Source organism: Stylophora pistillata, chromosome 9 (assembly GCF_964205215.1).
Source record: "Stylophora pistillata chromosome 9, jaStyPist1.2, whole genome shotgun sequence".
Taxonomy (NCBI): domain Eukaryota; kingdom Metazoa; phylum Cnidaria; class Anthozoa; order Scleractinia; family Pocilloporidae; genus Stylophora; species Stylophora pistillata.
The window spans coordinates 1030466-1055580 of record NC_142527.1 but is presented as its reverse complement, the minus strand read 5'-3'; the positions used below and the strand labels follow the sequence as shown (position 1 = coordinate 1055580).

Here is a 25115-nt window from a genome sequence, read left to right as displayed (position 1 = left end):
ATATGCCGGCTACATGTGTCTCAGAGATTGCCACACAAGCGCAAAAAAAATGTATCGATTGACCCTTTCAGAGATTTAACTCAAAGTATAAGTTTCTTCTGTTTTGGGACCGAAGTTTGGAAAGAAATAATGGAACAAATTGAACGAGGGCTTAGAATAGAGAAGTCCATTATGCTAAACTTTCGACAGGACATACTCTTGTGCATGCATGATTAACATCTGACAGTGTTCAAAACAATTTGAAGGTCTCCGCATATAATTTAGCACCGTAGCTATTGTAAATAGGATTTGCTATGCATCCTCAGGGAACACAGATTCTGTTCAAACTGACGCTTCTTGTGATTAGTAAAGGTGACATTGTGGAAAGTAGGCAAAAACAACTGTGCTACAATTTGCTCTGGGGGCTCCCGATTCGAGTAAAAACTTTTTTTTTTCTAGTTCGCACAATAAGACTGAATAAATTAACGGGAAGGCTCTTTTGAAGGTTGAGCATGGTTAGGTCCAAAACGTGCCCGAAACAAAAGATATTTGTGAGAGGAATCTGTCGGCTTCTTTACAAGTAGGCCTCGACTGCTTATCTGATACTTTTTGAAAAGGAAGTAAAGACAATCAGTTGTGATCTTATTGGTCGAGTCCCTGGAGAGGTCAGCCACGCCAATAACATACTCCGCAGGGTAAATCTGCGTCCATCTTAAGCTTGTGCAGAACAACTTTGCAAGGCTCCGATATATCTCAGGTAAGAAATACGCACTCTTACGTTCTTTAAAATATTCCAATTGGAATAGAATTCTAAATAACGCAAATGAAGCCTTTGTGAAATTTTAGTAAAAATTAGCATTGGACGCGCTGACTGAAGCTTAAGTCAATTCTGAGAAATTTACATTCAGCGGTGCACAAAATATTTTCCATGGCTTAGTTTGTACAAGTGTTCAAGTGTGCAGGAAGTTATCTGAGCCCAGTAACTGGTCAAAAAGCTAAAAAATTTGACGGTTCTAAGTTGGAATACCTTGCATCTGGAATTCGTATTCTTTTAAAACTTTGTAATGCAACTTATCCTCAGGGACTCTCAGAGCGCCCTGTCGCCGTGAAACATCGAGGTACAATATCGGGAGGATACTCAACACTTCAAATAACGTATCTTTGCGAAGTTGTTTATTCTGTGGTTAATTTTCAGTGCGTGCAGATGCGATATAAATATATTTTTTGAAAGGATTACGGCTCAGTTGAACCGACGCGACTCAACGACTATAATATTCCCACCGGTCAAGTTTTTATTTACAAATTTTAAACGCTTTCGACCATGAATCGAAATCACCCACCATGTTTGGGCAATTTATATTGCATTCAAATGCTTGTTTGAAAATCAGCGGCCATCGCTAAAGATTTTATCAAACTCGTATATGATTTTCGGTAGTGGTGTGATTATCAGCTAAATCGATATATGCATCCATTTTGGGCACTAAAACGGCATTGTTCTTGCTTAGCAAATCAAAGAGACAGGCTGATAATTATTTATTTCAAACGAATGCATAAAAGAGTCAATCTTTGTTTTTTGGCCGAGGCTATAATTAGACCCATGCCCACTCTGGTTTTTTGGCCGAGGCTATAATTAGACCCATGCCCACTCTGGTTTTTTGGCCGAGGCTATAATTAGACCCATGCCCACTCTGGTTTTTTGGCCGAGGCTATAATTAGACCCATGCCCACTCTGGTTTTTTGGCCGAGGCTATAATTAGAGCCATGCCCACTCTGGTGATAACTCCTGCTCGCGTCTTAACGCCCTTACCGATTTACTCTTCAAGTAAGACTAACAGAGAGTAACATTATCGCAAGAAGTATGCGTGACTGAGAGAGCAAAGTCGTTGCATTGGAATTTTTCAACCACGTGTAGTAAAGCGTACTTTTGGCCGGGGGCCGTTAAGAGTAGAAAGGGAGACCAAGGTTTTCAGACCGAGATGTGGTTTAGATATGTAATTAAAAACCATCTTGGTTTAAGAAGAATACGACAACGTCTCGACGTTCGCTTAACTATGGCTTAACGTCACTATCAAGTCAATAACGAGTAAAATAAGAAGGAATATAAATGTAAAAGAGTTCCTAAGAGACACGGATAACAAAATTAAAAATATGTAAATAACACAGAGTTCACACGCAGAGTCGTATATTCGCGCGCAGAGTCACGTAAAGAGTTTGGCGCGAATAGAGTCTTCATGAGTATTTAACTTGGGGTTCAGTTCCCTAATGAATAACATCTCAAAAATTAGACGATCAAACTTTGATGTACATTTCTTTAGAACAGAAAATTGCTTATCAATCAAATCAGTCTTCAATAAACCGTGTTCCTCAAGATGTCTCCCGATTCCAGAGTATTTGTGTTCGTTAATGCGCTGGTGTAAGTGTCGGGCGGTATAGCAGACCTAATTTGCGTTGCACAGATCACATTCGGAATTTATAATCCACGCATTGATTTTTGACAATAGGGGACTCCTTCTCTTTTAGAGCGAGAATTTGGCCAATCTTCTTGGTCTGAAAGACGGGTTTAATTAGACACCAATGTTAGCGCTCAAAATTTTCATTTGCTTCTTGACAGAGTTTTTTTCAGAGCTTTATTCATAGTCCTCATAGAGTTTGTTCGTCTAAAATTTTATTATTTCTTCTAAGTTTATTTTGGTAATTGGGCCGAGATGTAATTTAGAAATGCAATTGAGGGAGCTTTATTCATAACAACCCCTAAAGATTTTGAATATTTGCATAAAGGTTGCTTCGTCTCATGTGGTCTTTCTGTGCCCTTACCAAACAAAAGTCATTCAACGACAACTTTGGGTTAGAGTTACTTTAGGGGAGGAGTGGATGCGCAGTTGCTCAGATATTTCTCAATGTTTCTTCCACGATTGGGGTTATCCATTTAAAACAATTGACTTATAATTATCCCACCTTTATTCATCACTTTCTTGATCCAAAGCTTTCCTAGGAAAGAACTGAAACCATGTTTCGGCCGCGCCCAAAAAGAACTGCCCAACAAGCAGCCGGCTCTGGAGGAAAGAGACCGCGACTGTCCAAGGCACCCATGTACACTCCGCGCCGAGAAGCTTTGTACCCGGGAGGTGCTAAAAAGGGCAAACATGATCACTGGGCAGCCTTAGGGGCTTGGTTCTTGGGGCCCAAAGCAGAAAATGGAGATGTGTTTAGAGACCTTTTGACGGGAGCTGTCGACCATCATATCTCATTTCGTCACAAGTAAGTACAACTAGCGATCCATTATTCTATCTTATTAACAGCCATTGTTAACTCTGTAATGAACGCCTGATTCTGGCCTTTGTGTTTTCAGAATGTTAAGAGACAAAGACACCGCGACGTAAAGGAATTAAAAATTAAATAAAGATCGGGTGATCATAAACATCGAAGAAAAAGTTGTTTTAACCGAGGAACGGCTAAGCAATTTCCCTCGTCAATCATCCCTTCCAATTGATTTTTCGCCATCCGCAGGGGATACGCCCCGCAAACAGTTTTGGTGATAACATGAAAAAAATCCATGTGCGTGCCTTGTTTGGTTACCTTAGGGACCAGTGTTTATAAATCACCTGTTAGGGAGGGGAGGTCGGAAGATTTTAGGCGATTAGTTAAAGTGGGGCTATTGAAAGTTGACTGCCTGTATGAAGAGGGATCCTTAGAATACTGCAGAGCGTAAGAGGGAGATCAGGTTAATTTTATTGTCGCACAACCAAAATCCTTCCTCACCCACTGTGATAAGTGGTGTCCATTGAGATGTTCCATCCAAGTCAGCTGGAAAATTCAATCGAACCCTAACCAGAGTCTGGTCGATTCCTTTGACGGTACTTGTTCAAGAGGCGGACAGTTCTTATTTGACTTTATTCATTTGCTCAACTGTTCAAATTTGGTCGCAAGTACATAAACGACCGGGTTTGTGTTTAATGCTTCAGCTATTTCCCCTGTGATCCGCCGTACGTTACGGATGAGCTTCGAGAGACTACATCCTTTAAGAATTCTATGGAACATTTGAAGACAGAAATGGACAACTTGCAAACAGACCTGGAGAAATCTGTGCCTTTCTTTAGCTCGAGATACAAGGTAACTTTCCACCACTGTAATTTTAAAGCTCGTCTTATTTAGGTTTGTGAGTCTTTCAGTTAGGGTTTTGTTAACTTTTATTAACGTTCTCAAAAACACCAGCTTATCAGTTTCTCGACTTATCAGCTCTGTACCATTCTAATGGCTTTCATAGGTACATGCCACCTCCTCTAGAATTGGAAAGATAGGAACGATATGTACATTTAAACAACAAATTGGTCATGGACTCCTGGTCATGGCATGTTCTAAAAATTCCATTTGTTATCAGCAAAACTCTATCTCAGAAACATCTTTCCCGAAAAATAGGTATGGTTAGATTTTGCCATCATGTCAGATTTTCGATCCCACTCTATGGCTACGATGAACCAAGTGAACAAGTTTTCTTTTACCTTTTTTTTTTTTTTTCAAGTTTTCTGCAGTTTATGTTTTTTTACGAACAAAAATGATATTAAACAGGTGTAAATCTTCCATTTGTCTCCAGGGACATGTTCTTTGGGAGACAGCCATGCCAGCCAACCTCGGCTATATGTCTGCCATGTTGTTTAACCAGAACAACTGCGCTGCGGAGGCATCGACCGTCACTACAAAGTTCGAGGTGGAAGTTGGAAAGGATTTGTGTATTATGATGGGATATGATGGCGATAAAGCCATGGGTCACCTGACTGCTGGTGGGTCTGTTGCCAACATTGAAGCAATTTGGGCGGGAAGAAATGTCAAATACTTTCCATTAGGATTGCAGGAGGCTTTGCTGAAGGAAGAAAAACTTGCTGCTGCCAGAGGCTACAAGGTGAATAAGCAGTACTTGCATCACCACTGCCATATAACTTGTGTATGGGGGACTCGTTCAAACCATAATTTTCATTTGCATAGACAAAATAGATTTTCCAGGCGCCATGAAATCCCTTCGTAGATTTACTGATTACATTTGCGTAACTTTTAAATGGCTGACATGTCCAAGCACAAAAAAGGAAACATTTTCCTGCTACGTCTTTTCTGCTTTATTCCTGATTAGGTCACCTTTCCTCAAAGAGAAGGAGAAAAAGGAGAAGTTCAAAGTGCATCCCAATGGGAACTTCTCAATCTTGACGTAGACACCATTCTGCGAATGCCAAAGGATGTGGAAGACTTAACTGGTCTCCAACATCAAGAGTTCATGGGGATCATGGGCCAGTATCTTTATGAATCTGTTGGTGCGCAAGAGTTTGCTCGCCGCCACATGCTGACACAGAGTCCTTGTGTGATTGTACCAAGTACATCGCACATATCGCTGACCAAAGCAGTTACCATTCTAGGACTGGGACGAGAAAGCCTCGTCATGGTGGCAGTTGACGAAGATGCCCGAATGGAGCCAAAGGGTTTGTGCACTATGAAAACTTTTAGGTTTGATTCGGCAAAATTCGACAAAGTAGACGAGGTATTAAAACAAAAGGAGAATACGTTTGGGAAAAAATTGAATTCGCGGGAAATGTTGTCTGGCTTAGGTTTTAGCTGTGTGTATTTTGAGTATTCAGCCATGCTCATATATTTTTTAATCCTACGTGAAGAGGAAGGAATGTAGGTCGATAGACACAATCTTGCTTCGAAGTGTTTTCCAACTGTCTCACTGACGTCTACGACTTCCAATTGACTTGTACCAATTGACTTGTACCAATTGACTTGTACCAATTGACTTGTACCAACTGAATTGTACCAACTGACTTGTACCAACTGACTTGTACCAATTGACTTGTACCAATTGACTTGTACCAATTGACTTGTACCAATTGACTTGTACCAATTGACTTGTACCAACTGACTTGTACCAACTGACTTGTACCAATTGACTTGTACCAGTCTAGTGAATCTCACTTAACACTGTCTCTTTTCAGATCTGGAAAGAATTTTGCAGCAAAAACTAGAAAACGAGATTCCGGTAATTACAGTAGTGTCTGTCATGGGGACAACAGAAGAGAGTGCGATGGATCCACTCACAGCGATTTTGGAACTGCGAGAGAAGTTTAGAGCTAAGGTACATCTAATTGGCTAAGGTACATCTAATTGAACAGAATGAACCTTCTCTACAACAGATCCCGCTAACTCAAGCTCCCACAAAAAATGGTTTGAGTTAGCTGATAGAGGATGACTGAACAATTGGGGTGAAGGGAAATTGGATCTGGTCGAGTTACAGGGGTTTTATTGCAGTTCTTACTAATTTTGAGAAGAATACTGAGACCTTGCTAAATTGAGACATCACTGGACGACTTATCCTCGGGCTTGGCTCGGAATTAATTAAGCTGTCGTCGGGATAAGGACTCCAGAAGAGCGGATCATGTTTGTTGTTGTTGTCTTTAGGTTGTTACTGTCCAACTAACTTCAAATGACTAACTAGCGAATTTTCGCCTACAAACGGAGGGAACAGATCAGGTTACAATTATGATTGATTTCCGGACTCACATTTCTTTCTCTCTCTCTTTCCTCTTATACAATTCAAGACGAGAGGTTAATCGTCACTTTTTTTTTCACATTATTGCAATCACAATGCTAGGGCGCCAATCTATTTCACTCGGACTTCTTTGTCATCATTCAGGGCCTCTGCTTCAGTGTGCACGCGGACGGAGCCTGGGGAGGATATTTCTGTAGCATGCTGCGAGACCCCAAGAGTAATCTTGTGGCCGCTGCTAGTGAGGGATTTGTTCCCAAGTTGTGGCTGAGTCCGTATGTTAAAAAGCAGCTGTCAGCAATCGACCAATGCGATACCATCACTATTGATCCGCACAAATCCGGCTTCTGTCCTTATCCTGCTGGGGCGTTATGTTAGAGACAGGCTGATGAACACCTTTCTTCAGATCACCACCACTGTTGTGTATTACCATGGAGATATGACGCTCGGAGACATCGGTATCGAAGGATCCAAACCTGGAGCTGCAGCCGCCGGGGTTATGTTGGCAAACAGGGTAAGAGTCAACTCGATATTTATCGCGGGGGTGGGGGGGGGGGGTTTGAGAATATTTTTTGGGAAAGGAGCGTGTAGTTTTCAGCGGGAACGGGGAGGCAGTGAAGGAAGCAGTGGTCGCTGCGCTAACAGAGTTAAGAGAGTGACTATAGAAAATTGACTGACGGGCGAGGCGGGGGGAGGGTTGATCATAAGTACAGAGCCTTATGTGAGGGGTAAGGTAAATTTCGTCTTTAGACAAACCCAAACAAAAATCTCAGACCCCCCCCCCCCCACAGTGAATAACGAACTGTTCCTAATTATCGACCTGCTCTTCCCTAGCTTCTATATAAAAAATTCCTTAATTCTAAAAAAAAAAAAAAAAACACGGACACTGTTGGCGACATTCATGCATTGAGGTTTTAGATTTCAATAAGTATATGATATAAACAAATTTGACCTGTAGTTCTGTACCAAATAAGTAATGAATCGACCTTCAGACTTGTATAATTTGGATATATGAACAACATTGAAATGGTAAATGGGCCACCGTAACGATTACAAAAGCTGACGTTTCGAGCGTTAGCCCTTCGTCATTCGCTCCGACGAAGGGCTAACGCTCGAAACGTCAGATTTTGTAATCGTTACGGCGGCCGATTTACCATTTCAACTTTGTTGATATATCCAAATTATTTCGTTACTCCCACCGACGCAGCCCCAAACAGTTTCTTTCGAAATTATCAGCCTTCAGACTTGTAGTTTGAGGAAGTGGAGTTTGGAAAAATATTAAGACTTGAAAATTAAGGTCTGAAACCGTACTTCCCTGATACTCTTTAAGCGCTTCTTCCAACTGAACAACGAAATCACATGTTGGGAGAAATTAATATTTTTACTTTCAGAATTTTTTGTCAGTTCCACGCTGGTATATATTAAATAATCCCAATAATATTCCTCGTTTAATTGAGTAACAAGAATTCCTCATTCAGTCTTGTACAATCCGATAATGTTCCAAGATTTTTTATGCAGTTTGTCTTGATGGTATATAAATGTTTACTTCCATGTGATCATAGGTCATCGGTCTCCACAAAAATGGATACGGCCGTATCCTGGCTGAATGCATGTTTACTGCTAAGATCATGTACTGCCTGTGGGTAACTCTAGCTCAGGACGATGACAATTTTGTCTTGGAAACAACAAGAGCGCTTCCCAAAAAATACAAAAAGATGTCTGAGAAGCAGCAAAAAGAGTTTATTAGGGAAAGAATCCTGGGGAAAAGCAACGAAGAACTCGCAAAGGTATAATTTTTTAACGATGCATGTGCTGAGTCACGTAGTGAATGTATCGAGAAGAGTTCACCAAATATTACGTCCTCCTTATTGGAAGAGTCTGGCATATTAAAGGCGGCCATATTGGAAGAGACTAATCCTCAGTTTAATGGGAGTTTCAACTCTTTTTGAATGAAAATAATTACAGGAAGCGTGGAGTGCTCTCGCACATAAGATATTTAACAAGTCCTCCAATATTCCTTCACTGTTTCATGATTCCCTCAGAACAGTCTCTAGCTTGAACAAGTATAGCACCAGATAAGCCTCCAAGGGTAATTTTCATCGACCAAAAGTAAGGACCAACACTGGCAAATTTACCTTTGTTAATTTACTCCATTTTCACTGAATTAATTTTTGCAGTGGGGAAGGACTAGAAAGGAACATACAAACCATTCGTGCTAGTCCACTCTCCCACCCATCCCACCCATCCCACCCATCCCACCCATCCCACCCATCCCACCCATCCCACCCCAGGGGAGGACATCCATCACACAGTAATCTCGTGTGTGGGAAATGAACGTCTCCTACCCCAACCCTGCAGGAGATGGGACCTCCATTTATTCGTCCCTATCCGAGAAGACTAGAATATCTAACCATTTCTTGATGTTATAGAAAGGAAGCAAATTCTTCTCAATTATTTTAAGACCCTGATTGTGGGTCCCGCCGGGGCTCGAACCCTCGACCTCCCGCACAACAGTCCAGCGCTCTATCCATTGAGCTAACCGGGAGGCGGTTATCTGCTGCCTCTAAAACATCTTGAAACGGCTCCCTATTAATAACTTTAAAGAGCGGTATAGAAATCGTCTTCTCAAATGTCAGTCATAGTTCTGAATTTCCAACTAAGTTTCACTCTGTGATCATATCTACTTTTATTGTACGACTTTTCTGTAATTTTTAATGCAACAGCTCCATTCTATTTTCATAATACTTCTTGCCTTGTAAATTAGTTTAGTCTTAATTATTATTTGTTTCCTTCGTTCCTTTCTTTACTTGTAAGTAAGTAGCAGCCAACTCGAAAGCTTTGCTACTTTGGCTGTTGCACACTAACTGTATTATAGTTGTATTATAATTATATATCTTCTATTATTTGTTTTCTATACTTGCTTTTTTTTTCTTGCTCTCTTTTCTTCTACCTGAATAGTGTGAATAAAAAAAAATGTTGATGAAATTCTGTTTTTGGAATAAATGTTCTCTGTATCGTATCTGGATCCAACAAGCAAACAAGTCTTGACTTTTAAATAAATTGCTGGCTCTTTAACTTACAGGATCAGGAAGCTATGGAGTATCTTCTGGAAGTTGGTCCCGACACCATGATACCGTGTTTTTCTGTCAACTTGAAAGGAAACAAAAATGTTGAAAAGTGTAATGAAATCAACTTGGCACTGTTCCAGGACCTGTGTCACACATCTAGTGAGCAGACCGCGCATCGAATACCATTGGTTGTTACGGCATCAAGTTTGGTTCCCCATAAGCACAGTGCTGCTGTTCCAAATTTCAAGAAAAGATTAGGGGTAAGTAAGAGGGCTTAAATACATCATAAAAATTTCTCTCAAGACCCGTTGGTCAAGATCCATCGTTTCATCGTTCTTTAGCAGATACAACAAAAAGTCACTGTGACCGGATGACTGCCTATAACCGCACTTGTTGATTTCAAGTGTCGTAAACCAAAATCAAATTACTTAAAATGGGTAATCAGAGGAATGGATGATATTAAAAGGAGCCAATAAGAACCCCTGGTTAAATACAAACTCTCTGAAGCTTGAAAGAACATGACTGACCAAGCCGTGTTTGGTTTTAGTTCTGATTGGTCGAGAGAAAGGCATGAGTTTTCCCGACCAATCACAGCGGGAAGCCAAGTGAACCAATTAATACAACCTGGATTACAGGTTTTTTTTTAAATATTTTCCTCGTTCACGGTTATATGTTTTCTCTTCTCGAAATTCAGTTGGAACACAACAATGACACACCAGTCAAATACATCATCACAACCTGCATGGATCCATGGGCCACATCCACAGAATTTTTAGACGACATGGGTGCCATTTTGAGGAATGCAATCCTTAATGCAATTGGAACGGTAAGGGTGACTCATGGAGTGTCATATCTTGTACATACTAGGTGAGAGAATAAATGGAAAGGCTCTTTGTCAGTTACGATAGCTCTTGTTTTTAACTTCAATGACTGTTTTTTCAGTGTACCGATCCCAAAGCTTTCCACAACTTTGTCACCACGGGAGTTGTCAATCAGGAAAATGAAGTGATTGCATCTTACGTCGGAGACTTCGACGATGTTTCAAAGCAGTATGACAATGTGGTGAAACTGAAGTTCCTCCACGACAAAGACGCCGAGAGGTATATGTCCATGCAGGAAAAACTGCTAAAGTCCAGCATGGAGCCTCAACCAATCGTGTTTAGAAGCAAAAAGCAAAGATTTCATGAAACCTTCTTCGAAGAGTCTGAGTACGCTGAGGAAAAGGAAAAGTTCGACTGCTTCGTTGGTATGCCTTCTGATCATGACAAGAATCCGTTCATGTCTGCAAAGATGAAGATCATCGATGTTCCACGGTACGAGCACTTTGACAAAGGCGACTACCAAGATCACGGAACCTACTTCATGTATGGCGACAAGAAGAGTGTGTTCCTGTTTCACATTCCAACCAAAAGTCCAGATTTCTTTCAGGTAAATGTTTCTTTTATTCAAAGGCTTTGGCTTTCAACAGACAGTCTTACATACAAAATGATTTCTTCTCAGAGGGAGTTTTTTTTAATCATCATTACTGACGATCACCTCTATCAACTTCACATAAGAGAAGAAGCTTATCTAAGATTTAATTGAGTTGAGTGGGGGGGGGGGGCACGGTTACAAATTTATTACTGGTTTAAGAAGATCATCGTGACAGTATACTTCTAGCCCCACGACACAACAATAAGACCCCCACCCCCTCCTCCTGGCTAGTTATTCAGCTGGAGTCCAGCCAAGGAGAACACCTTTTCAAGATAATCCTCTCTGTTTCTAATTTAAAGGTGGTTCAGCTCGATGGTGCCCCTGAAAATGTTGGTACGGAGGAGGTCGTAGACTTGTTGCTCAGATATGGAATTGAGGTGGAGATTCCGAGCATCTCTGGTTCACCACAGATCGCGGGTGGAGAGGTACAAGACCCTTTGACCAAGAATAAGTTCGACATCTCCTTTGTGGGGATCGACGGTGCAGAAGTGACATCCAAAGTGAAGATAGCAAGAAAAATCTGGTTTTCTGGAACTACTGTGTAATGGGTTAGGCATTACAAGGGACTTCGTGTGGTTCATGGACTGTAAACTTTCCTCATATTTTATCCTTGTAGACATAGATAATCTGGTGTAAAGGTTTGCTTTTCCGGCTGTGTGAGGTATCCCTGCTGATGTGCAAATTCAGTTTTGCGAATCACTCCCGCGATCTTCCACTAACTAACCAAACTGACTGGAAATAACGTGTCATTTCAACGTTTGGTATCAGTGTCTGCGGCTACTACATTAGGACATAACAGTTCCTTTTTCTTTAAGCAATTACTTATACCTAACACTATTGCATTGCTCGTCCTTTACTTGTTGTCCAATTAAAAAATAAAATCCTTGCAGAACTGCATCGTCAGTTTCCGCTGCTCTAGTAATGTTTTAAGTTAAACTGTAGTCCATTTTCGATCCCAGTTTATCATTTAAAATTCTAAAATAAAAACAACGGGGATAAGAAAGAAGAGCTGTGTGGTAACCACAGTTGTGATAAAAAAAATTAAAAATCAAACACTTTGTGAAATCTGAACGCAAATACTAATTAAAGAGGATTATCTGTTCTACCTATTTTAAAGGATTTTGATTGAATATTCAATATCAAACGCAAATGAATTTCGTTTATCCTAGCCAGAACTGAAAAATATCAGAATAATTTCACAAAACTTAAAAAAGATACGAGTACTGAGAACGATCCTTCCTTCAAAGTTCAGATAGCAATTTAGGAAAAAAGGTAACGTTAACCCTTTTCCAGCAAGCCACGCAGACATAAGCATACATGGGTGTAAAAACACCCACTACTGTTATTTGTTTCTTGTTGAAATTGAGACAACATTATGTAAGTGTGTACATTGCAAGGCTGTTTGATGTGACACCTATTGCAGCCTAAAACACCCACAATGATTCCCGATTTCCATTGCAGTGAACCGTTCATATAACAACAAATCCCAAAAATCCAGCATTCTGCTCCACAAGAAATCAAAAGTTTGCATTCAAACCACACCTCCGGGCCAGATCTTGCTGTTTGGCTGGGAAATGCCTTCTCACTTTATCCGCTAGCCCTTGCTCCTCCTTTTGACGAAAGCTAGTGTCGCAAACACAACCTTTGCCTGGTTTACGACCGAAAAGAGTTCTGGGAAATTCCACCACAACTCGAGAAGGCAACACCTCACATTTCCATTTTAACAAATTATTAGAATCGCGTCGGGCCACCCAGTCCTACCAGCAAAATATCACATCGATCGAGGCTTTTGCCACTCAAAACTGGCCCAAAAAGCCTTGGTAGGTCCTGGTAGCCATCCACAGCTGGGCCAGAGCCACGACTTGACTTGTGAACTTGCCAAGCTTGCATGAAAGCATTTTGGCGGTCCAGTCTACATGAAACCACCTCTCACCTGTTTTCTTTCAGAGGCTTGCCTCTACCCACATTCCAGCTCAATGATGCTGTCCTGAGGGCTTCTGTAGAGGAAAAATGGCTCGAAAAACACTTAGAAACGCGAGGAAACGAATCGATTTGAACGCATCCAAACGCGAGCGGGTGATCTAGGTCACGTGATCCCAAAGTCTGAACCCACGGTGTCTCAAAACCGCAAATATTGTAAGGGATACCTCATATAACGACAAACAAAGTGAGCTTAAGTTTTGTATGGCCAAATTATAAGGTTTTTTGCGTGCTGGAAAAGGGTTAAACGGCACGAATGGAAAAGCTTCATGTTTTGTATATTCGCCCATGTTCGCCAGAAAACTTTCTGTTTAATTCATCCAAATGGAAAAGTGACATTTAGCATATTAAACACTTGGGTAATATAGCCAAACCCATGGTAGATAATCAATTTTTTTTTGCCACAGACGACATTTCATGAACAGTTGAATACATAAACAGCTTTTAATTGAAAGGATGTCGTTAAGGGTTTTTTTACCTAAGTAAAATTTTCTTCGATGACCAAAGTGCATCAGTGACAAATTTTAGCTTATGAGGTCGTGCTTTGAATTTACGAACTACAGCCATACTACCTTTTGCTATTCATAAAACATTTGGTGGTTATCCCAAGACTAATGTACTTTACTTGGACTATGCACCGAGATAAAAAATTCCTCGCAATTATAAAATGAAAGAGAACCCCAAGTTCAATCAGCCACTTTCAAATGTTTAATTAGAGTGCAGACAACCATAGGTTGAAGGCAAGTTACTGGCTTAAAATCTCTTTTATTCAATTTTTTTTACATGCAACAAGAACAAAACTTTGCATTTTTGAACGAAAACAAATGAAAGATTTAATACAATGGAACTTGAATATACTACCTCTACAAAAGCCACAAGTCAATTAACTAATAGGAAAGATCCAAATTCTGTTTGATAATAATGAACACTCATTTTCAATGTTGCACGAAATTGATTGAACGGAAACTAATCAATTCATGCACCGAGATAAAAAATTCCTCGCAATTATAAAATGAAAGAGAACCCCAAGTTCAATCAACCACTTTCAAATGTTTAATTAGAGTGCAGACAACCATAGGTTGAAGGCAAGTTACTGGCTTAAAATCTCCTTTATTCAATTTTTTTATATGCAACAAGAACAAAACTTTGCATTTCTGAACGAAAACAAAAGAAAGATTTTATACAATGGAACTTGAATATACTACCTCTACAAAAGCCACAAGTCAATTAACTAATAGGAAAGATCCAAATACTGTTTGATAATAATGAACACTCATTTTCAACGTTGCACGAAGTTGATTGAACGGAAACTAATCAATTCATGTTTGACTAGGTGACTTCGGCCAGTCCTTAGGTCAACAAATATGAGTGCGTGTTTTGCCTTCTGGGCGCTGAGTTGTTCTGTCAAGGCAACTTTAACAATGTCTTTTAATTTAGCTTAGAATCCAAAAGGATTGTTAGAGGATTTTTTGAATATCTTCTCCGACAATTTCATAGACTGTAAATGTAGGTTGGTAAATAAAATTCAGTTTAAAACGCTAGATATTAAAATTTCCTATAGTCTACTTTGAATTCGTGTTGTTTCCATCTTAAAAAAATATACAATATTATCATAAGCCACCTTCTCAACACGTACGTCTGTGTCATTAAACCAACCGATAATTTGACATTCAATTTCCTCCTGCCCTAACAGCCTGACTCGATCACTATTTCGCCAAAAGTCAATAGCCGTGTTATCAACCGTTGTTTGGCTCTTTTTAACTTGGCGAGGAGTTTTAATATCAACTCGTCAAATTTTTAGCATTTCTTTGCCTATTTCATTGGATTGGAAATTTCAAGAGACATCAACAAAAGAATTTGAACCATTGAAACGAGTATATTAGGTAAGATATGCCAACTCAAATGTTTAAGAACCATTTCTTCTATTTCTTTTAATTATTCCTTTATTTCTTTAAAAAATTCACCCTCTTTCCTATGCAAAAGTTGACTATATCTGTTTTATTGTCTTAGTTTTCTTGCCTCTTTGTTGAGAAACGTTTGTGCACGACACCTCAACTTCCGATATCTGACGGACCAACGGCGACAACGCTGAGATGGATTGTGATACTCGAGGACCACCAACATATCTTTCCTATTTTTCTATGACTATATCGCTGTTCCTCTTATGCATCACCATCCTGGGGAATCTGTTCGTCTTGTTAGCGGTCTATCAAGATCCTCACAAAGAACTAAGGAAACCTTTCACTGTCTTAATCGCCAACCTGGCGCTGGCAGATTTGACTGCGGGTGCCATAACAGAACCGATGGCGGCGTACTTCACGATTCAGGAAGTGCGGGGGAGTGTAGTGGAAGATCTCGCCGTGTATGTTACACATTTGAGCTACTTCATGTCATGCACTTCCTCAGTATTAACCCTTGGTGTACTTGCAATTGATAGATATCTAGCCATATCGTATTCTTTGTGGTATAAATCCCATGTCACTTTGTCTTTGACCATGAAGATTTGCATGGCGGCATGGATCGTGTCCATGTTACTATCATTGGCGTATATCAAGATCGGTTTCATCAATTTTGCGTTTGTTTTTGCCAACACAGCAGTGCTTAGTACAACATGTGTTCTAGTTTTCGCTTATTACCGGATATTTAGATCTCTCCGCATTCGCACGATTCAAGTGGGAATCTTACATGAAGGTGGCGATCAACAATGCGAAAGGAAAAAGTCACTGCTTTTGGAAAACAATCTAACCAAGCTTTACCTGATGATGTTGGGGATGTTTTTGTTTTGTTTTGTCCCCTCTTGTCTGTTCATTTATATTTTGTATTTTTGCTCTCTGTGCGATTGTGCTGTCGTTCATTGGTTAAGAGACATGAGTTTCCTGCTCGTTTTAAGCAACAGCTCCTTAAATCCAATCTTGTACAGCTTACAATTGAAAACGTTTCGTCGAGTGTATAAAAGTATGTGTAAATGTGGGAAGAAAAACCGTTTAAGGGAAGGCAAAGGACATAAGACAGAACAGTCGAGCCTTTCTTCAGAAGATCTTAACGAGTCTAAGAATCTTTATAAGACAAATGCAACGTAGCATGCGAATTGTATATTTCATATTAATTAAGCGACTTATTAGTGACTTGTATATTTGCTTAAACGTCATATTATGATTGAGTGGATACACAACAAATCGTCGCCTCGATGATGGATGACTCAGTGTATGATGAAATTCGATAAACGTGACTCACATTTGTTACCATCAGACTTTTGAGCCATGCCGGACATGTTTTCGTTTTGTTTTCGCCCTGTACTTCAGTCCACGAAATTACCACTTTTACCCGGAACGAACTGGGAATGCGATCAATCATTCATAAAGACTCATTTTTATGACAATCAGGCTTTTTTAATGTTACACTTGCTACTTTATGGCAACATGATATCGATATAAAACTACTATTAATTTGCAGGCTCTGTTACATTTTTCCGGTTTCCGTGACAAGGGGTCTTTCATCCTTACTCCAGCCTTTTCCCTTAAGCTTTTCCAGTATGGTAGTTGTACATGCATTCTTTAAACCGCACAAAGCAGCAAAGCTTTTCATCGCACGATTCGCCGCTGAGCTTTAGACAATACGGGATCAGCGGAAGACATTCTTTCTGGAATAATGTTTAAACAGAATAGAAAACTGTCGGTCAGAGAGCATAAGCAGCAGAAGGCTTATGAAGCAGAATTCACCTGAGTGTCGAATTATCATTATCATTTACATTATCATTAGCCAATGAGTACTCAAAGTGAAAACAAGCAAAACTGCGTAGAGCAAGGGAAAACACGAGTGACCTAGTCGTGTTTGTTTTCAGTCTTGCATTTAGCCCTGATGATAATGATAATGATAATGATGATGATGATAATGATGATGATGATGATGATGATGATGATAATGATGATCTGGATGATTGGAAGGATGGCGCGCTTTTTCTGGACCAATCACAGAGGAACGGGGGACCATTCATTGTTGATCGCAGGGTTGGGGGGAAAGGGTTGCATACTGGGTACGAGATGAGGGGACTCGATCATTGAGTGATCTTAATATAGTGTTCTCGCGATAATTAAAATGATATTAGGAGGGAAATTGAATTGAACGCAAAAAATGGTAAAACGTCTAAATTTTCAAGGTTTTACAACGTGATCTGACGCCTGAAGTTGGGAGAACGAAACCCGAGTAGTAAAATGGTTAACTTTAAAGCTTTTCGAGTTATTTAATGAAACGGGAGGTCAGGAGAGAGAGAGAGAGAATTGACGAGAGTGTGAAAAAAAGAAACAAGAGCATACCACTGACTCTTCCACTGGCTTTGGTAGTTGGACGTTTTGACCTGCCAAACAAATTCCAAATTTCTTGATACATCCCAGCACATCACAGGAATTAGCTGCTCTTTTCTTACATCTCGTGAACTGAATTGCACACTTCAATCAAATAAAAAAAAGACCAAAATCAAATGAAGTGAATGTAATTAAGCCGGGGAGCAAACTCATCTCTTCGAGCTTTCTGTAGTTCAGTGGGGGATCGCGAATCGGTCGAAATCGGAAACTCAGATCTCTTTCTAACTTTTACCATGCTCTTACCTTATGTTTTTCACTCATTGCCACCCCCCCCCCTTTTTTTTGCTCGTCCTCATCAACTGACTGTCTGGGACAGGATTGATTTTCTTTATCTTAATCTTACGAAAAACGAATTGAACGTCTATTTTTCCTACTTTTTTGTGAGCTTACCTCATCCTCTCATCATAGCCGTGATAACACATGGGGGGGGGGGGGGGGGAAAGGGTCAAATGTCTGTGCAGGTGCGAAAGTTGTAACAGCTGGTTTGTGGGCTTTTGGACCCTCAGAACCAATTCGTATAACAAGAGGTTTAAACGACCACACTAGCCAGCGACTTGTTTTAAAACCATATAAAAAGTAGTCGCGAGTTTTCATTTTTCCTACTTTTGTCCCATTTTTTCCTAGATTTTTTCATTTACATTTTTATTTTTGCAATTCTGATATTTTCACATGAAATTGTGCGTTGGAATCTGGCGTGCAGCCGGCAAAAATTGATCCCCTTGCTCATGCCCGATGTTTAACTGTTGTGTTGGGTGTGACTCTATACTTACCTTTATCACGCCTGGGCTAAAGCTTGGCTTAAAGCTTGGCTCAAAGCTTGGCTCAAAGCTTGGCTTAAACTCTCGCTTGAAGCTTGTCTCAAAGCCATTGTCCATCTTCACCAAATGGAAAAGCTGCCTCTTCATTTCATGTTCTTCTCCTCTGGCGTACTCCAACATGGCATGGGGATGAAATTCCGACGCCCATTCTGCTTGAACAAAGACGGCAAGTGCTGCAAGGAACAACAAAGCTAGAGTTGCCTTCATGTTGACGCGTCTGGTCTAAGTGCTCTAGAAACACGTTGTGAAAAGGGATTCACGGGTTTCTTTATATAGAACCCTGTTCAAGCGAGGGGTCCACGTTCCTCGCGCATCTTTCATCAAGAAGACAAAAACCTCTCAGATGTGTTTAGACAGCTTTTTACCACCTCCCGTCTATTTCTAGAGCAGCCTAAAAGAAATGATTCTTGTGTTAAATTAAAAAATATATTTGTTTTCTCACCGATTCCCTAAGCTTTTGATTTGTGTTGACGTTTTAGTCAGAGTCAAGCGGTTTTGTGGGAAACTCATAATTTTGAGCCTAGTGTAATTAAAGTCTCTCGGGAAAGTTAAGAAATATTTATTTAACGGACTTTGTATATAGCAAACAAATTAAGAGCTCTCCTCAAGCAAACCTTCCTTAACTCTTATTGCAAAAAGAAGGAAAAAAATTAATGATAACGTAAAGGAGGTACCCTTCCATTCTTCGACTCGGAATTAATCGAGGATTTCCAGAACAACTCAGAGAAAACCCCTAGCTATTTTTAAACCATATTTTAAGATTCTTTAAAATATTAACATTTTAGACCGGTGCGGCGCATTTTGTCCTTAAAAACTTCATACCACATTTTGAGTTGAAAGCTTTTTGGTGACCTTCAGACTCAAAATCTCTTAGATTGACAAAAGGACTTAGGACTGAATGTGTTTGTGAGTATCACTTGCCCAAAACTGAAAATACGTTTTTGAGGTTGCTCAAAGTTCAGGGAATTTTGGGTCATTTTTCACAACAGATCTAATTTGTATCTGGGCCATGCCTCCTCTCACATCTACATTATTCTGTAATTTATACGCTTGCAACCAGACAGATCGTGTTAATCATTTGTGAAAACAATACGCCTAAGTTGATGTAAAACCAAGTTTCTCTTATGAACGAAAGATGCATGTTTTCTGCTAACCGTATAATGTAATATGGCCATCTGCAAAACCATCGTTTGTTAAGAAAATGTATTCCACTTGCCCAATTTATTGATATCCCACTTGTTAAGTTACTGCATAAACGGGTAATTATGCCTTGTGTAAAAATATAAGCTCAGAAACACGAAAGACTCCTTTTGAAATAGAAAAAGGCGTAAGTTTCTAAAGAACTCGGCTGCTGCATTGGGGGGGGGGGGGGGAGGGGGAGGGGGAGGGAGGTATAACTAGATAATCTGGTTTTATAAACTGAGTTGATATTGTAAATTGGCCGCCGTAAAGAGTTTCAAAGCTGACGTTTCGAGCGTTAGCCCTTCGTGAGAACGAATGTAGCGAATTTGAATGTTTTTGAAGTTCGATTTTCACATAAGCAAGTCAGGTTACTACAAATGTGCTAGCCCTGAAAAGACCATTTGAAGGCTTTGGTGAAGGTTGCGTTGAATACATACTTCTGCCCTTGTCTAGCCCAAATCTCTGCTGTGGTTAAAAATAACTCGTTGCATTTACAATTTATTTGAACCGTAACTTTTTTCGTTTTTGTTTTGTTTAGTTTTGTTTTTTGTTCTTTGTTCTTCGAGAATGGAATTACATAACTTCTCAGTCGTTTCTAGACAAGTTAGGGTATTTTCTTCGATATGGAGCGTCACCATAGCAACAGATTCGATTACCATTACTCGTCATTTAATTGCAATCGGGATATCCGAACATCTATCTTTTTGCTAGGTAATTAACAAAGCTGTAGAGTAAGATAACGGTCAACTTAAATTAGCTGTCATCAAACTAAGCATAACATTTTTCAAACCATGTAAATAGATGAATCGTGATATGCTCGTTGCAGTAAGATGATAAAAACGGGGGATCAACGCGCTTGTTTTGAGTTGCAGACAGACAGGAGTAAAGAAAAGGTTTTCATTTGAACGGGTTCTAGTGTTGTTGTTTTCATATTTTAAGTCAGTAAAATTGGTCATAACTTGTTAAATGAATACAACACTTTTGTCTGATACCGCTTTAAGTGATTTTAAGGAAAGAGACGAAAAGTGCGAAAGAATCGAAACTAGCACGTCTTTGAGACAACTGAAATGGTGTAAGAATTTCAGGTCCCAGAAGTGAAGTGAACACCTTGACGGAAGAGCTGGGTGAAAGATTACAGATCACCACAGGTTTTCCTGAACCAGACGATCGATGAGTTAAGAGTTTTCTTTCATTATCTTTCATTACTATCTCTTGTAAAATATCTACGTTGGTTTTATAACTATCGGACAACATGTTCTGTATCAAAAGAAAATATAGCACCTATATCTGGGGAGAATGCGTAGTGCTACCACGCGTGGAGCACGCGTGGAACACGAGTGGGCTCATATTAGGATTGTAAACATTTGTCATCAAAGAAGCGTGATCTTTCTATGTGCTAGTAACAAATGGCCCATGGTTTACAAAAGGCTTGATGTTATTTAGAACGAGCAAATAAAAAAATACAATAAAACAAAACCCTCTAAGGAGACTAAAATGATCGAGTTTGTTATTACATTTTTGGGAGTTTTTTGTTACAGATAATTTAAATGATACACTTAGCACTGCTAACGCCTTTCCTTTTGTCTTCCAGTTATGAGGTGCTCGCCTGTTTATAAATCTGTGCAAACATAAAAAAACGGAAGCTTAGTCATAGCGAGCGGTGTAAGAAATTGATTAATATGTTAACAGCGGCGTGAGAGAGAGACGAAAAGTTAATTCAACTTTAAGTTGTTCTTACCCAGTAAAATGAACAGAGCCAGACATTTGGAAAAATCCAAATATTTTCTAATGTGCGTATTTTTATTATCAAAATGATCTAAGAGTCATTTTTGTTAAAAAACAAAACAAAACAAAAAAAAAAAAACTGGAACAGCCGTCATGGAAAAGCCACTCTGGCCTGGGTTTTTGCGAGACTGCACTAAACAATGACAGAAAAATCTGCTCCGATTCGTATCAACCTGGAGCTACTTAGTCTTTTTTAATCCACAACTTCCAAGATCTGCTCGTTAATTCTCACCTCTAGCTGCTTGTAAATTGGCTAGGAGAATTTGGTGTTCCATCAAGGTAACACTGAACTTCCACTTGATAAATTTGAGTATTCTCACTATCTGTTTGCTGGATAATGTATGGACATTGTAGAGAGAAGTTACGTGTTTATCACTCCTGGGAGTTAAAGCTGTGGGGTTAATCACTGCAATCGAAATCTGATAAGCGCGCATGGCTTTGATAAGAAACCGTACGCGTCTGATATGATCAATTTTTCCTTCAAAAATTCAGGCTTTCTGGATGGGGCTTGAGGAGGACATTCATTAGTATTTGTAGATGATTTTTCCCTCTGACTTAAAGCCTTTGAGAAAACATTGATTTGTTACTTGTGTGAAGGGAAGTGGATTGCAATTGTTTCAAAAGAATATTTCGCCCCAACCTCTTCATAAATTCTCTGAATCTCTTAGCGGTCAAAACTGAACTCACACTGAATCTCGGCTAGAGAGCAAATTCTTTTAGCAAGGGCCGGCCGTTGGGCAGAGATTGAAAATTGTAATAACAGCTCAACGGCTAAGATTCCTCAACAAATATTTTTCGCTCATCTTTTGTAAGGTGCAAGACATCACAAATTGCTAAAAATTAATCATCAAGTATAAAATAAACCAATATCTTTAGCGGTGGGAAGCAAAAACAATAACGAAATTCTTGAAAACAGGCCTCAAGAATTTAATATATTTGCAAGTATTAAATGTCAAGAAGAGGTTATATTAAGTCTTTTGTCTCTTTAGTTATAACGTTTAACATCTGTGTAAATTCCTTTGTTCATATTTTTTTATCGACACGACTACTGTACACTTATTTTGTTGGGATTAAAACTTATTTACTGAGCAAAGCTGTCCAAATAAAATTTACCAGCAGACTTTTCCTAATAATACCACAGAGACTTACCTGATAACGGCCTCAACCTATATAAGACGGACTAGTTGTCTTGAAATCGCAGTGTCATTGAGTTGCACACATCTTGCAGGCAGCATGAAGGCTTTAACACTTTTTCTCGTTTTAAGCGCCTTTGCAGCAGTGTTCGCCAATCAACTGGTGTTCAACAAAGCTTTCTATCATCTTTTAGAAGAGGATCATCAAAATAGAATGGCTCAAGCTGTTGGAGACTCTAACTTGCCAGATAACACCTTGATCTCTAACGATGCCAACGATCCCAACGAATTCTACGAACCGTGGATGGTGAGTCCATAAATAGTGTTCTGAAAGCCCGAGGACAAAGGAGAAAATCTTAAATGATTTCGGTTCCCAACCTAAATTTTGTCCTAGCTGTTCTCATTTTCTTGGCAACTGGAGGTTTCGCCCCATTTTAAGCTCACTTGCTATGAGTCCGCCCACAGATCTAAGAGAATTATGCTTTACTCTGAGCTAAACAACTTAATATTTCGGCTGCATTTTGTTCTCATCTTGATCATATTTCCTTTTTGACTAATATATTCCTAGAAAGCAGACTTGTGTTGTAATTTTCTCCGTGACCCCTCTTATAGCAATAAATAAATAAATAAAATAAATAAATAGTCTTTCTTTCACTGATAAAATACATATCAAGTGTTACATATAAAGTGTAATGGCTAAAATATGTATTAATTACTTACAGCTAAGTTATGCTTAAAACTAAGTCTATAATAAAAGAATTTTTAAAATGCTCAGTATTACAAAGTGGATATATTGGCTTAACTTGCCTAAGCTAGAGTCCAGTCATTTTGCTGAAAAATTACTTCCATAAATTGGTCAAACTGGTATTTAATTTTCCAAACAATTAAAAAACCTTGAATTTTTTTTTTCAATTTAGTATCGTAACCCAGTAGTTTTAGAATAGTAGAGAATCGACTTCGACTTGCAGAAAAACGTACCTTGCAAGTGAACGTTTTACATGTAAGACTGGGCGAACTTCAAGGGAGGAAACTTGTATTTGGGGAAACATACTATTTCCTCCATCAGTTAAACTCCCATTTCCAATAACACAAAACTCATGGCGAAATCTTATCCTAGTAATTTTTAGATCCTAGATTTATTGAGGAAAGAATGTCCAGTCCCAGGTTTCATTTTATTAATCACTGTGAAAAATTCCTCTTAGTAATTGCTTCTGGTAAAAACATTATAATTTATATTTTGCTGGCCCTTTACTTCTCTATAGCGCCAGCTTTGCAGAACTATTATTGTAATAAACAACATAACACAATTTAATGTACAAATACCTGTTAAAATGCTGTCAATCTCAAGTCCTTTACTGTTTCGTTACAGAAACCTTGCGTCGTTCGAGGAAAGATATGTATCTTCAAGGCGAAGCAAGATGCCTGTCAAAAGCTTTGTTGCGGTGACCAGTTCTTTGAGTGCATTAGATATCATAAACCCGAAAACCACCCAGGATTCCTCGTGCGTATGAGTCCATTGAAGGTAAGAACTTGATCTAGTAAATGAGACTGAAATGAATTATCATGATAAATGCTAAGAAATAAAATTGCTTTTCAAGAAAATAAACCGCGAGGGACAGGCAGATAAGCAGTTTGTTACTCAACTGATCGGAAGTTCCTTTCCTCTTGCAGAAAGGCTGTGTGGCGCTGCTCGGTTTGTGTAGGGCTTTGAGTCCATCCTGTGCAGGAAAGTTATGTTGCTTCCTTCGCTTCAGACAGTGCTATGAGTTTGTCAGCAAATTCGAAAATTAGCCTCAAGACAAGTTACAATGCTACAATGGCAACGGATAGCAAGATATCGATCCAGATGATGTGCAATCAGGCTCAAGTTTTTCCTTAATAATTCATTATTATCTTGATGTAACATGCAGGCAATTAGAGAACTAGTCAATAAAAGAGAGAACAACATGAGTTATCTGTTTCTTCAATAACGTGTCAGAGTCCAGCAATTTGAGACCATGACCAACCATAAGAAATCCTCACTGGGTCCTCACTGACAGTGTTGACAAAAAGACGAAAAGGGAATAAAGGATTTCTTTTTAAGCCACTGCAACAGTTTATAGCGTTTATTGCCTCTCGCGATCAGTACTGGAAAACAATTTAAAAGTATTTACACGGAAACATATAACTTACTGGTTATAATCAATAATATCTTTGAACTCTTTATACTTGGCATTTTTTTCAAATGTTATGGCCGTTGATATAAAACGAGAGAATGTTACAGTAGGAAATTTAGCTTAACCCACAAAAAATCCCAACTGGCAAAACAGTCTCTGTGGTTTGAGTGAAATTGGCAAAAACTACCCTTTCCAACCTTTTTCACCTTCCTTTTGGAGAGTGGGGAGCGGTTGTACAAAGGTTTTAACTTACACTCATGGTTCATCTTTGCGTTTTGTTTTTAATGCGCTGCAAAATAAACTTGACTACTTGCTGAAAATGGTGAAAATTATATCTTAATCGAATTAATAGTTGTTAGATATTTCTTTCGTCATTTCGTAAGTCCAAAAACCCTCAACCTATATAAAAAGGAATCATAGCGACCGTCTAAGGGAATCTTTTGTGAAAGTCGCAAAAAAAAAAATACCAACTGAAATTACAAGTCAACAATTAACGGGCAAAGTTCATGATCCACACACGTGCTTGCAGAGTGATTCGTGGCGTGATGAAGACTTTAGGGTGGCTAATTATAGATGCATATGTTATTATGGCTCGGAGCCAATTGGTGTGTGAATATATATATCTTATTAGACGTTTTGTTGTGTAGTATC

General features: G+C 39.2%; 3 protein-coding genes, 1 long non-coding RNA gene and 1 other non-coding gene across 5 annotated transcripts; 3 read left to right on the top strand and 2 right to left on the bottom strand.

Moving 5' to 3' along the window:
* The first annotated feature begins 496 nt into the window (after positions 1-496).
* Positions 497-11946, top strand: LOC111326721 (uncharacterized). The gene is made up of 12 exons (XR_015992044.1): positions 497-736; positions 2963-3237; positions 3942-4089; positions 4571-4876; positions 5102-5444; positions 5958-6097; positions 6656-7022; positions 8071-8295; positions 9591-9836; positions 10271-10402; positions 10519-11004; positions 11349-11946. It is a non-coding gene; the product is annotated as an uncharacterized LOC111326721 (transcript).
* Positions 11947-15017: 3071 nt separating this feature from the next.
* LOC111327845 (melanocyte-stimulating hormone receptor-like) lies at positions 15018-16355 on the top strand. Its single transcript, XM_022932140.2, has one exon. The coding sequence runs from the start codon at positions 15123-15125 to the stop codon at positions 16107-16109; it is 987 nt and encodes a 328-aa protein (XP_022787875.2). The 5' UTR covers positions 15018-15122; the 3' UTR covers positions 16110-16355.
* A 41-nt stretch (positions 16356-16396) lies between these two features.
* On the bottom strand, positions 16397-18462 carry LOC111327137 (uncharacterized). Its single transcript, XM_022931249.2, has 3 exons — positions 18161-18462; positions 17343-17474; positions 16397-16669 (listed from the first exon to the last, which is right to left on the bottom strand). The coding sequence occupies exons 1-3, from the start codon at positions 18413-18415 to the stop codon at positions 16547-16549; spliced, it is 510 nt and encodes a 169-aa protein (XP_022786984.2). The 5' UTR covers positions 18416-18462; the 3' UTR covers positions 16397-16546.
* A 2531-nt stretch (positions 18463-20993) lies between these two features.
* LOC148722745 (uncharacterized) lies at positions 20994-23646 on the bottom strand. The gene is made up of 3 exons (XR_015992045.1): positions 23632-23646; positions 22325-22635; positions 20994-21008 (listed from the first exon to the last, which is right to left on the bottom strand). It is a non-coding gene; the product is annotated as an uncharacterized LOC148722745 (long non-coding RNA).
* On the top strand, positions 22409-24258 carry LOC111327212 (uncharacterized). The gene is made up of 3 exons (XM_022931342.2): positions 22409-22615; positions 23678-23830; positions 23980-24258. Exons 1-3 carry the CDS (start codon positions 22409-22411, stop codon positions 24097-24099), a joined length of 480 nt encoding a protein of 159 aa, XP_022787077.2. The 3' UTR covers positions 24100-24258.
* Positions 24259-25115: the final 857 nt, after the last annotated feature.

Coding starts and splice junctions, on each gene's coding strand:
- LOC111327845 (XM_022932140.2), top strand. CDS start 15,123: ATGGATTGTGATACTCGAGGACCACCAACATATCTTTCCTATTTTTCT.
- LOC111327137 (XM_022931249.2), bottom strand. CDS start 18,415: ATGAAGGCAACTCTAGCTTTGTTGTTCCTTGCAGCACTTGCCGTCTTT. Junction 17,475..18,160: donor TTAGCCCAGGCGTGATAAAG/GTAAGTATAGAG, acceptor ATTTGATTGAAG/TGTGCAATTCAGTTCACGAG. Junction 16,670..17,342: donor AGCCAGTGGAAGAGTCAGTG/GTATGCTCTTGT, acceptor ACATTATTCCAG/AAAGAATGTCTTCCGCTGAT.
- LOC111327212 (XM_022931342.2), top strand. CDS start 22,409: ATGAAGGCTTTAACACTTTTTCTCGTTTTAAGCGCCTTTGCAGCAGTG. Junction 22,616..23,677: donor AATTCTACGAACCGTGGATG/GTGAGTCCATAA, acceptor GTTTCGTTACAG/AAACCTTGCGTCGTTCGAGG. Junction 23,831..23,979: donor TGCGTATGAGTCCATTGAAG/GTAAGAACTTGA, acceptor TTCCTCTTGCAG/AAAGGCTGTGTGGCGCTGCT.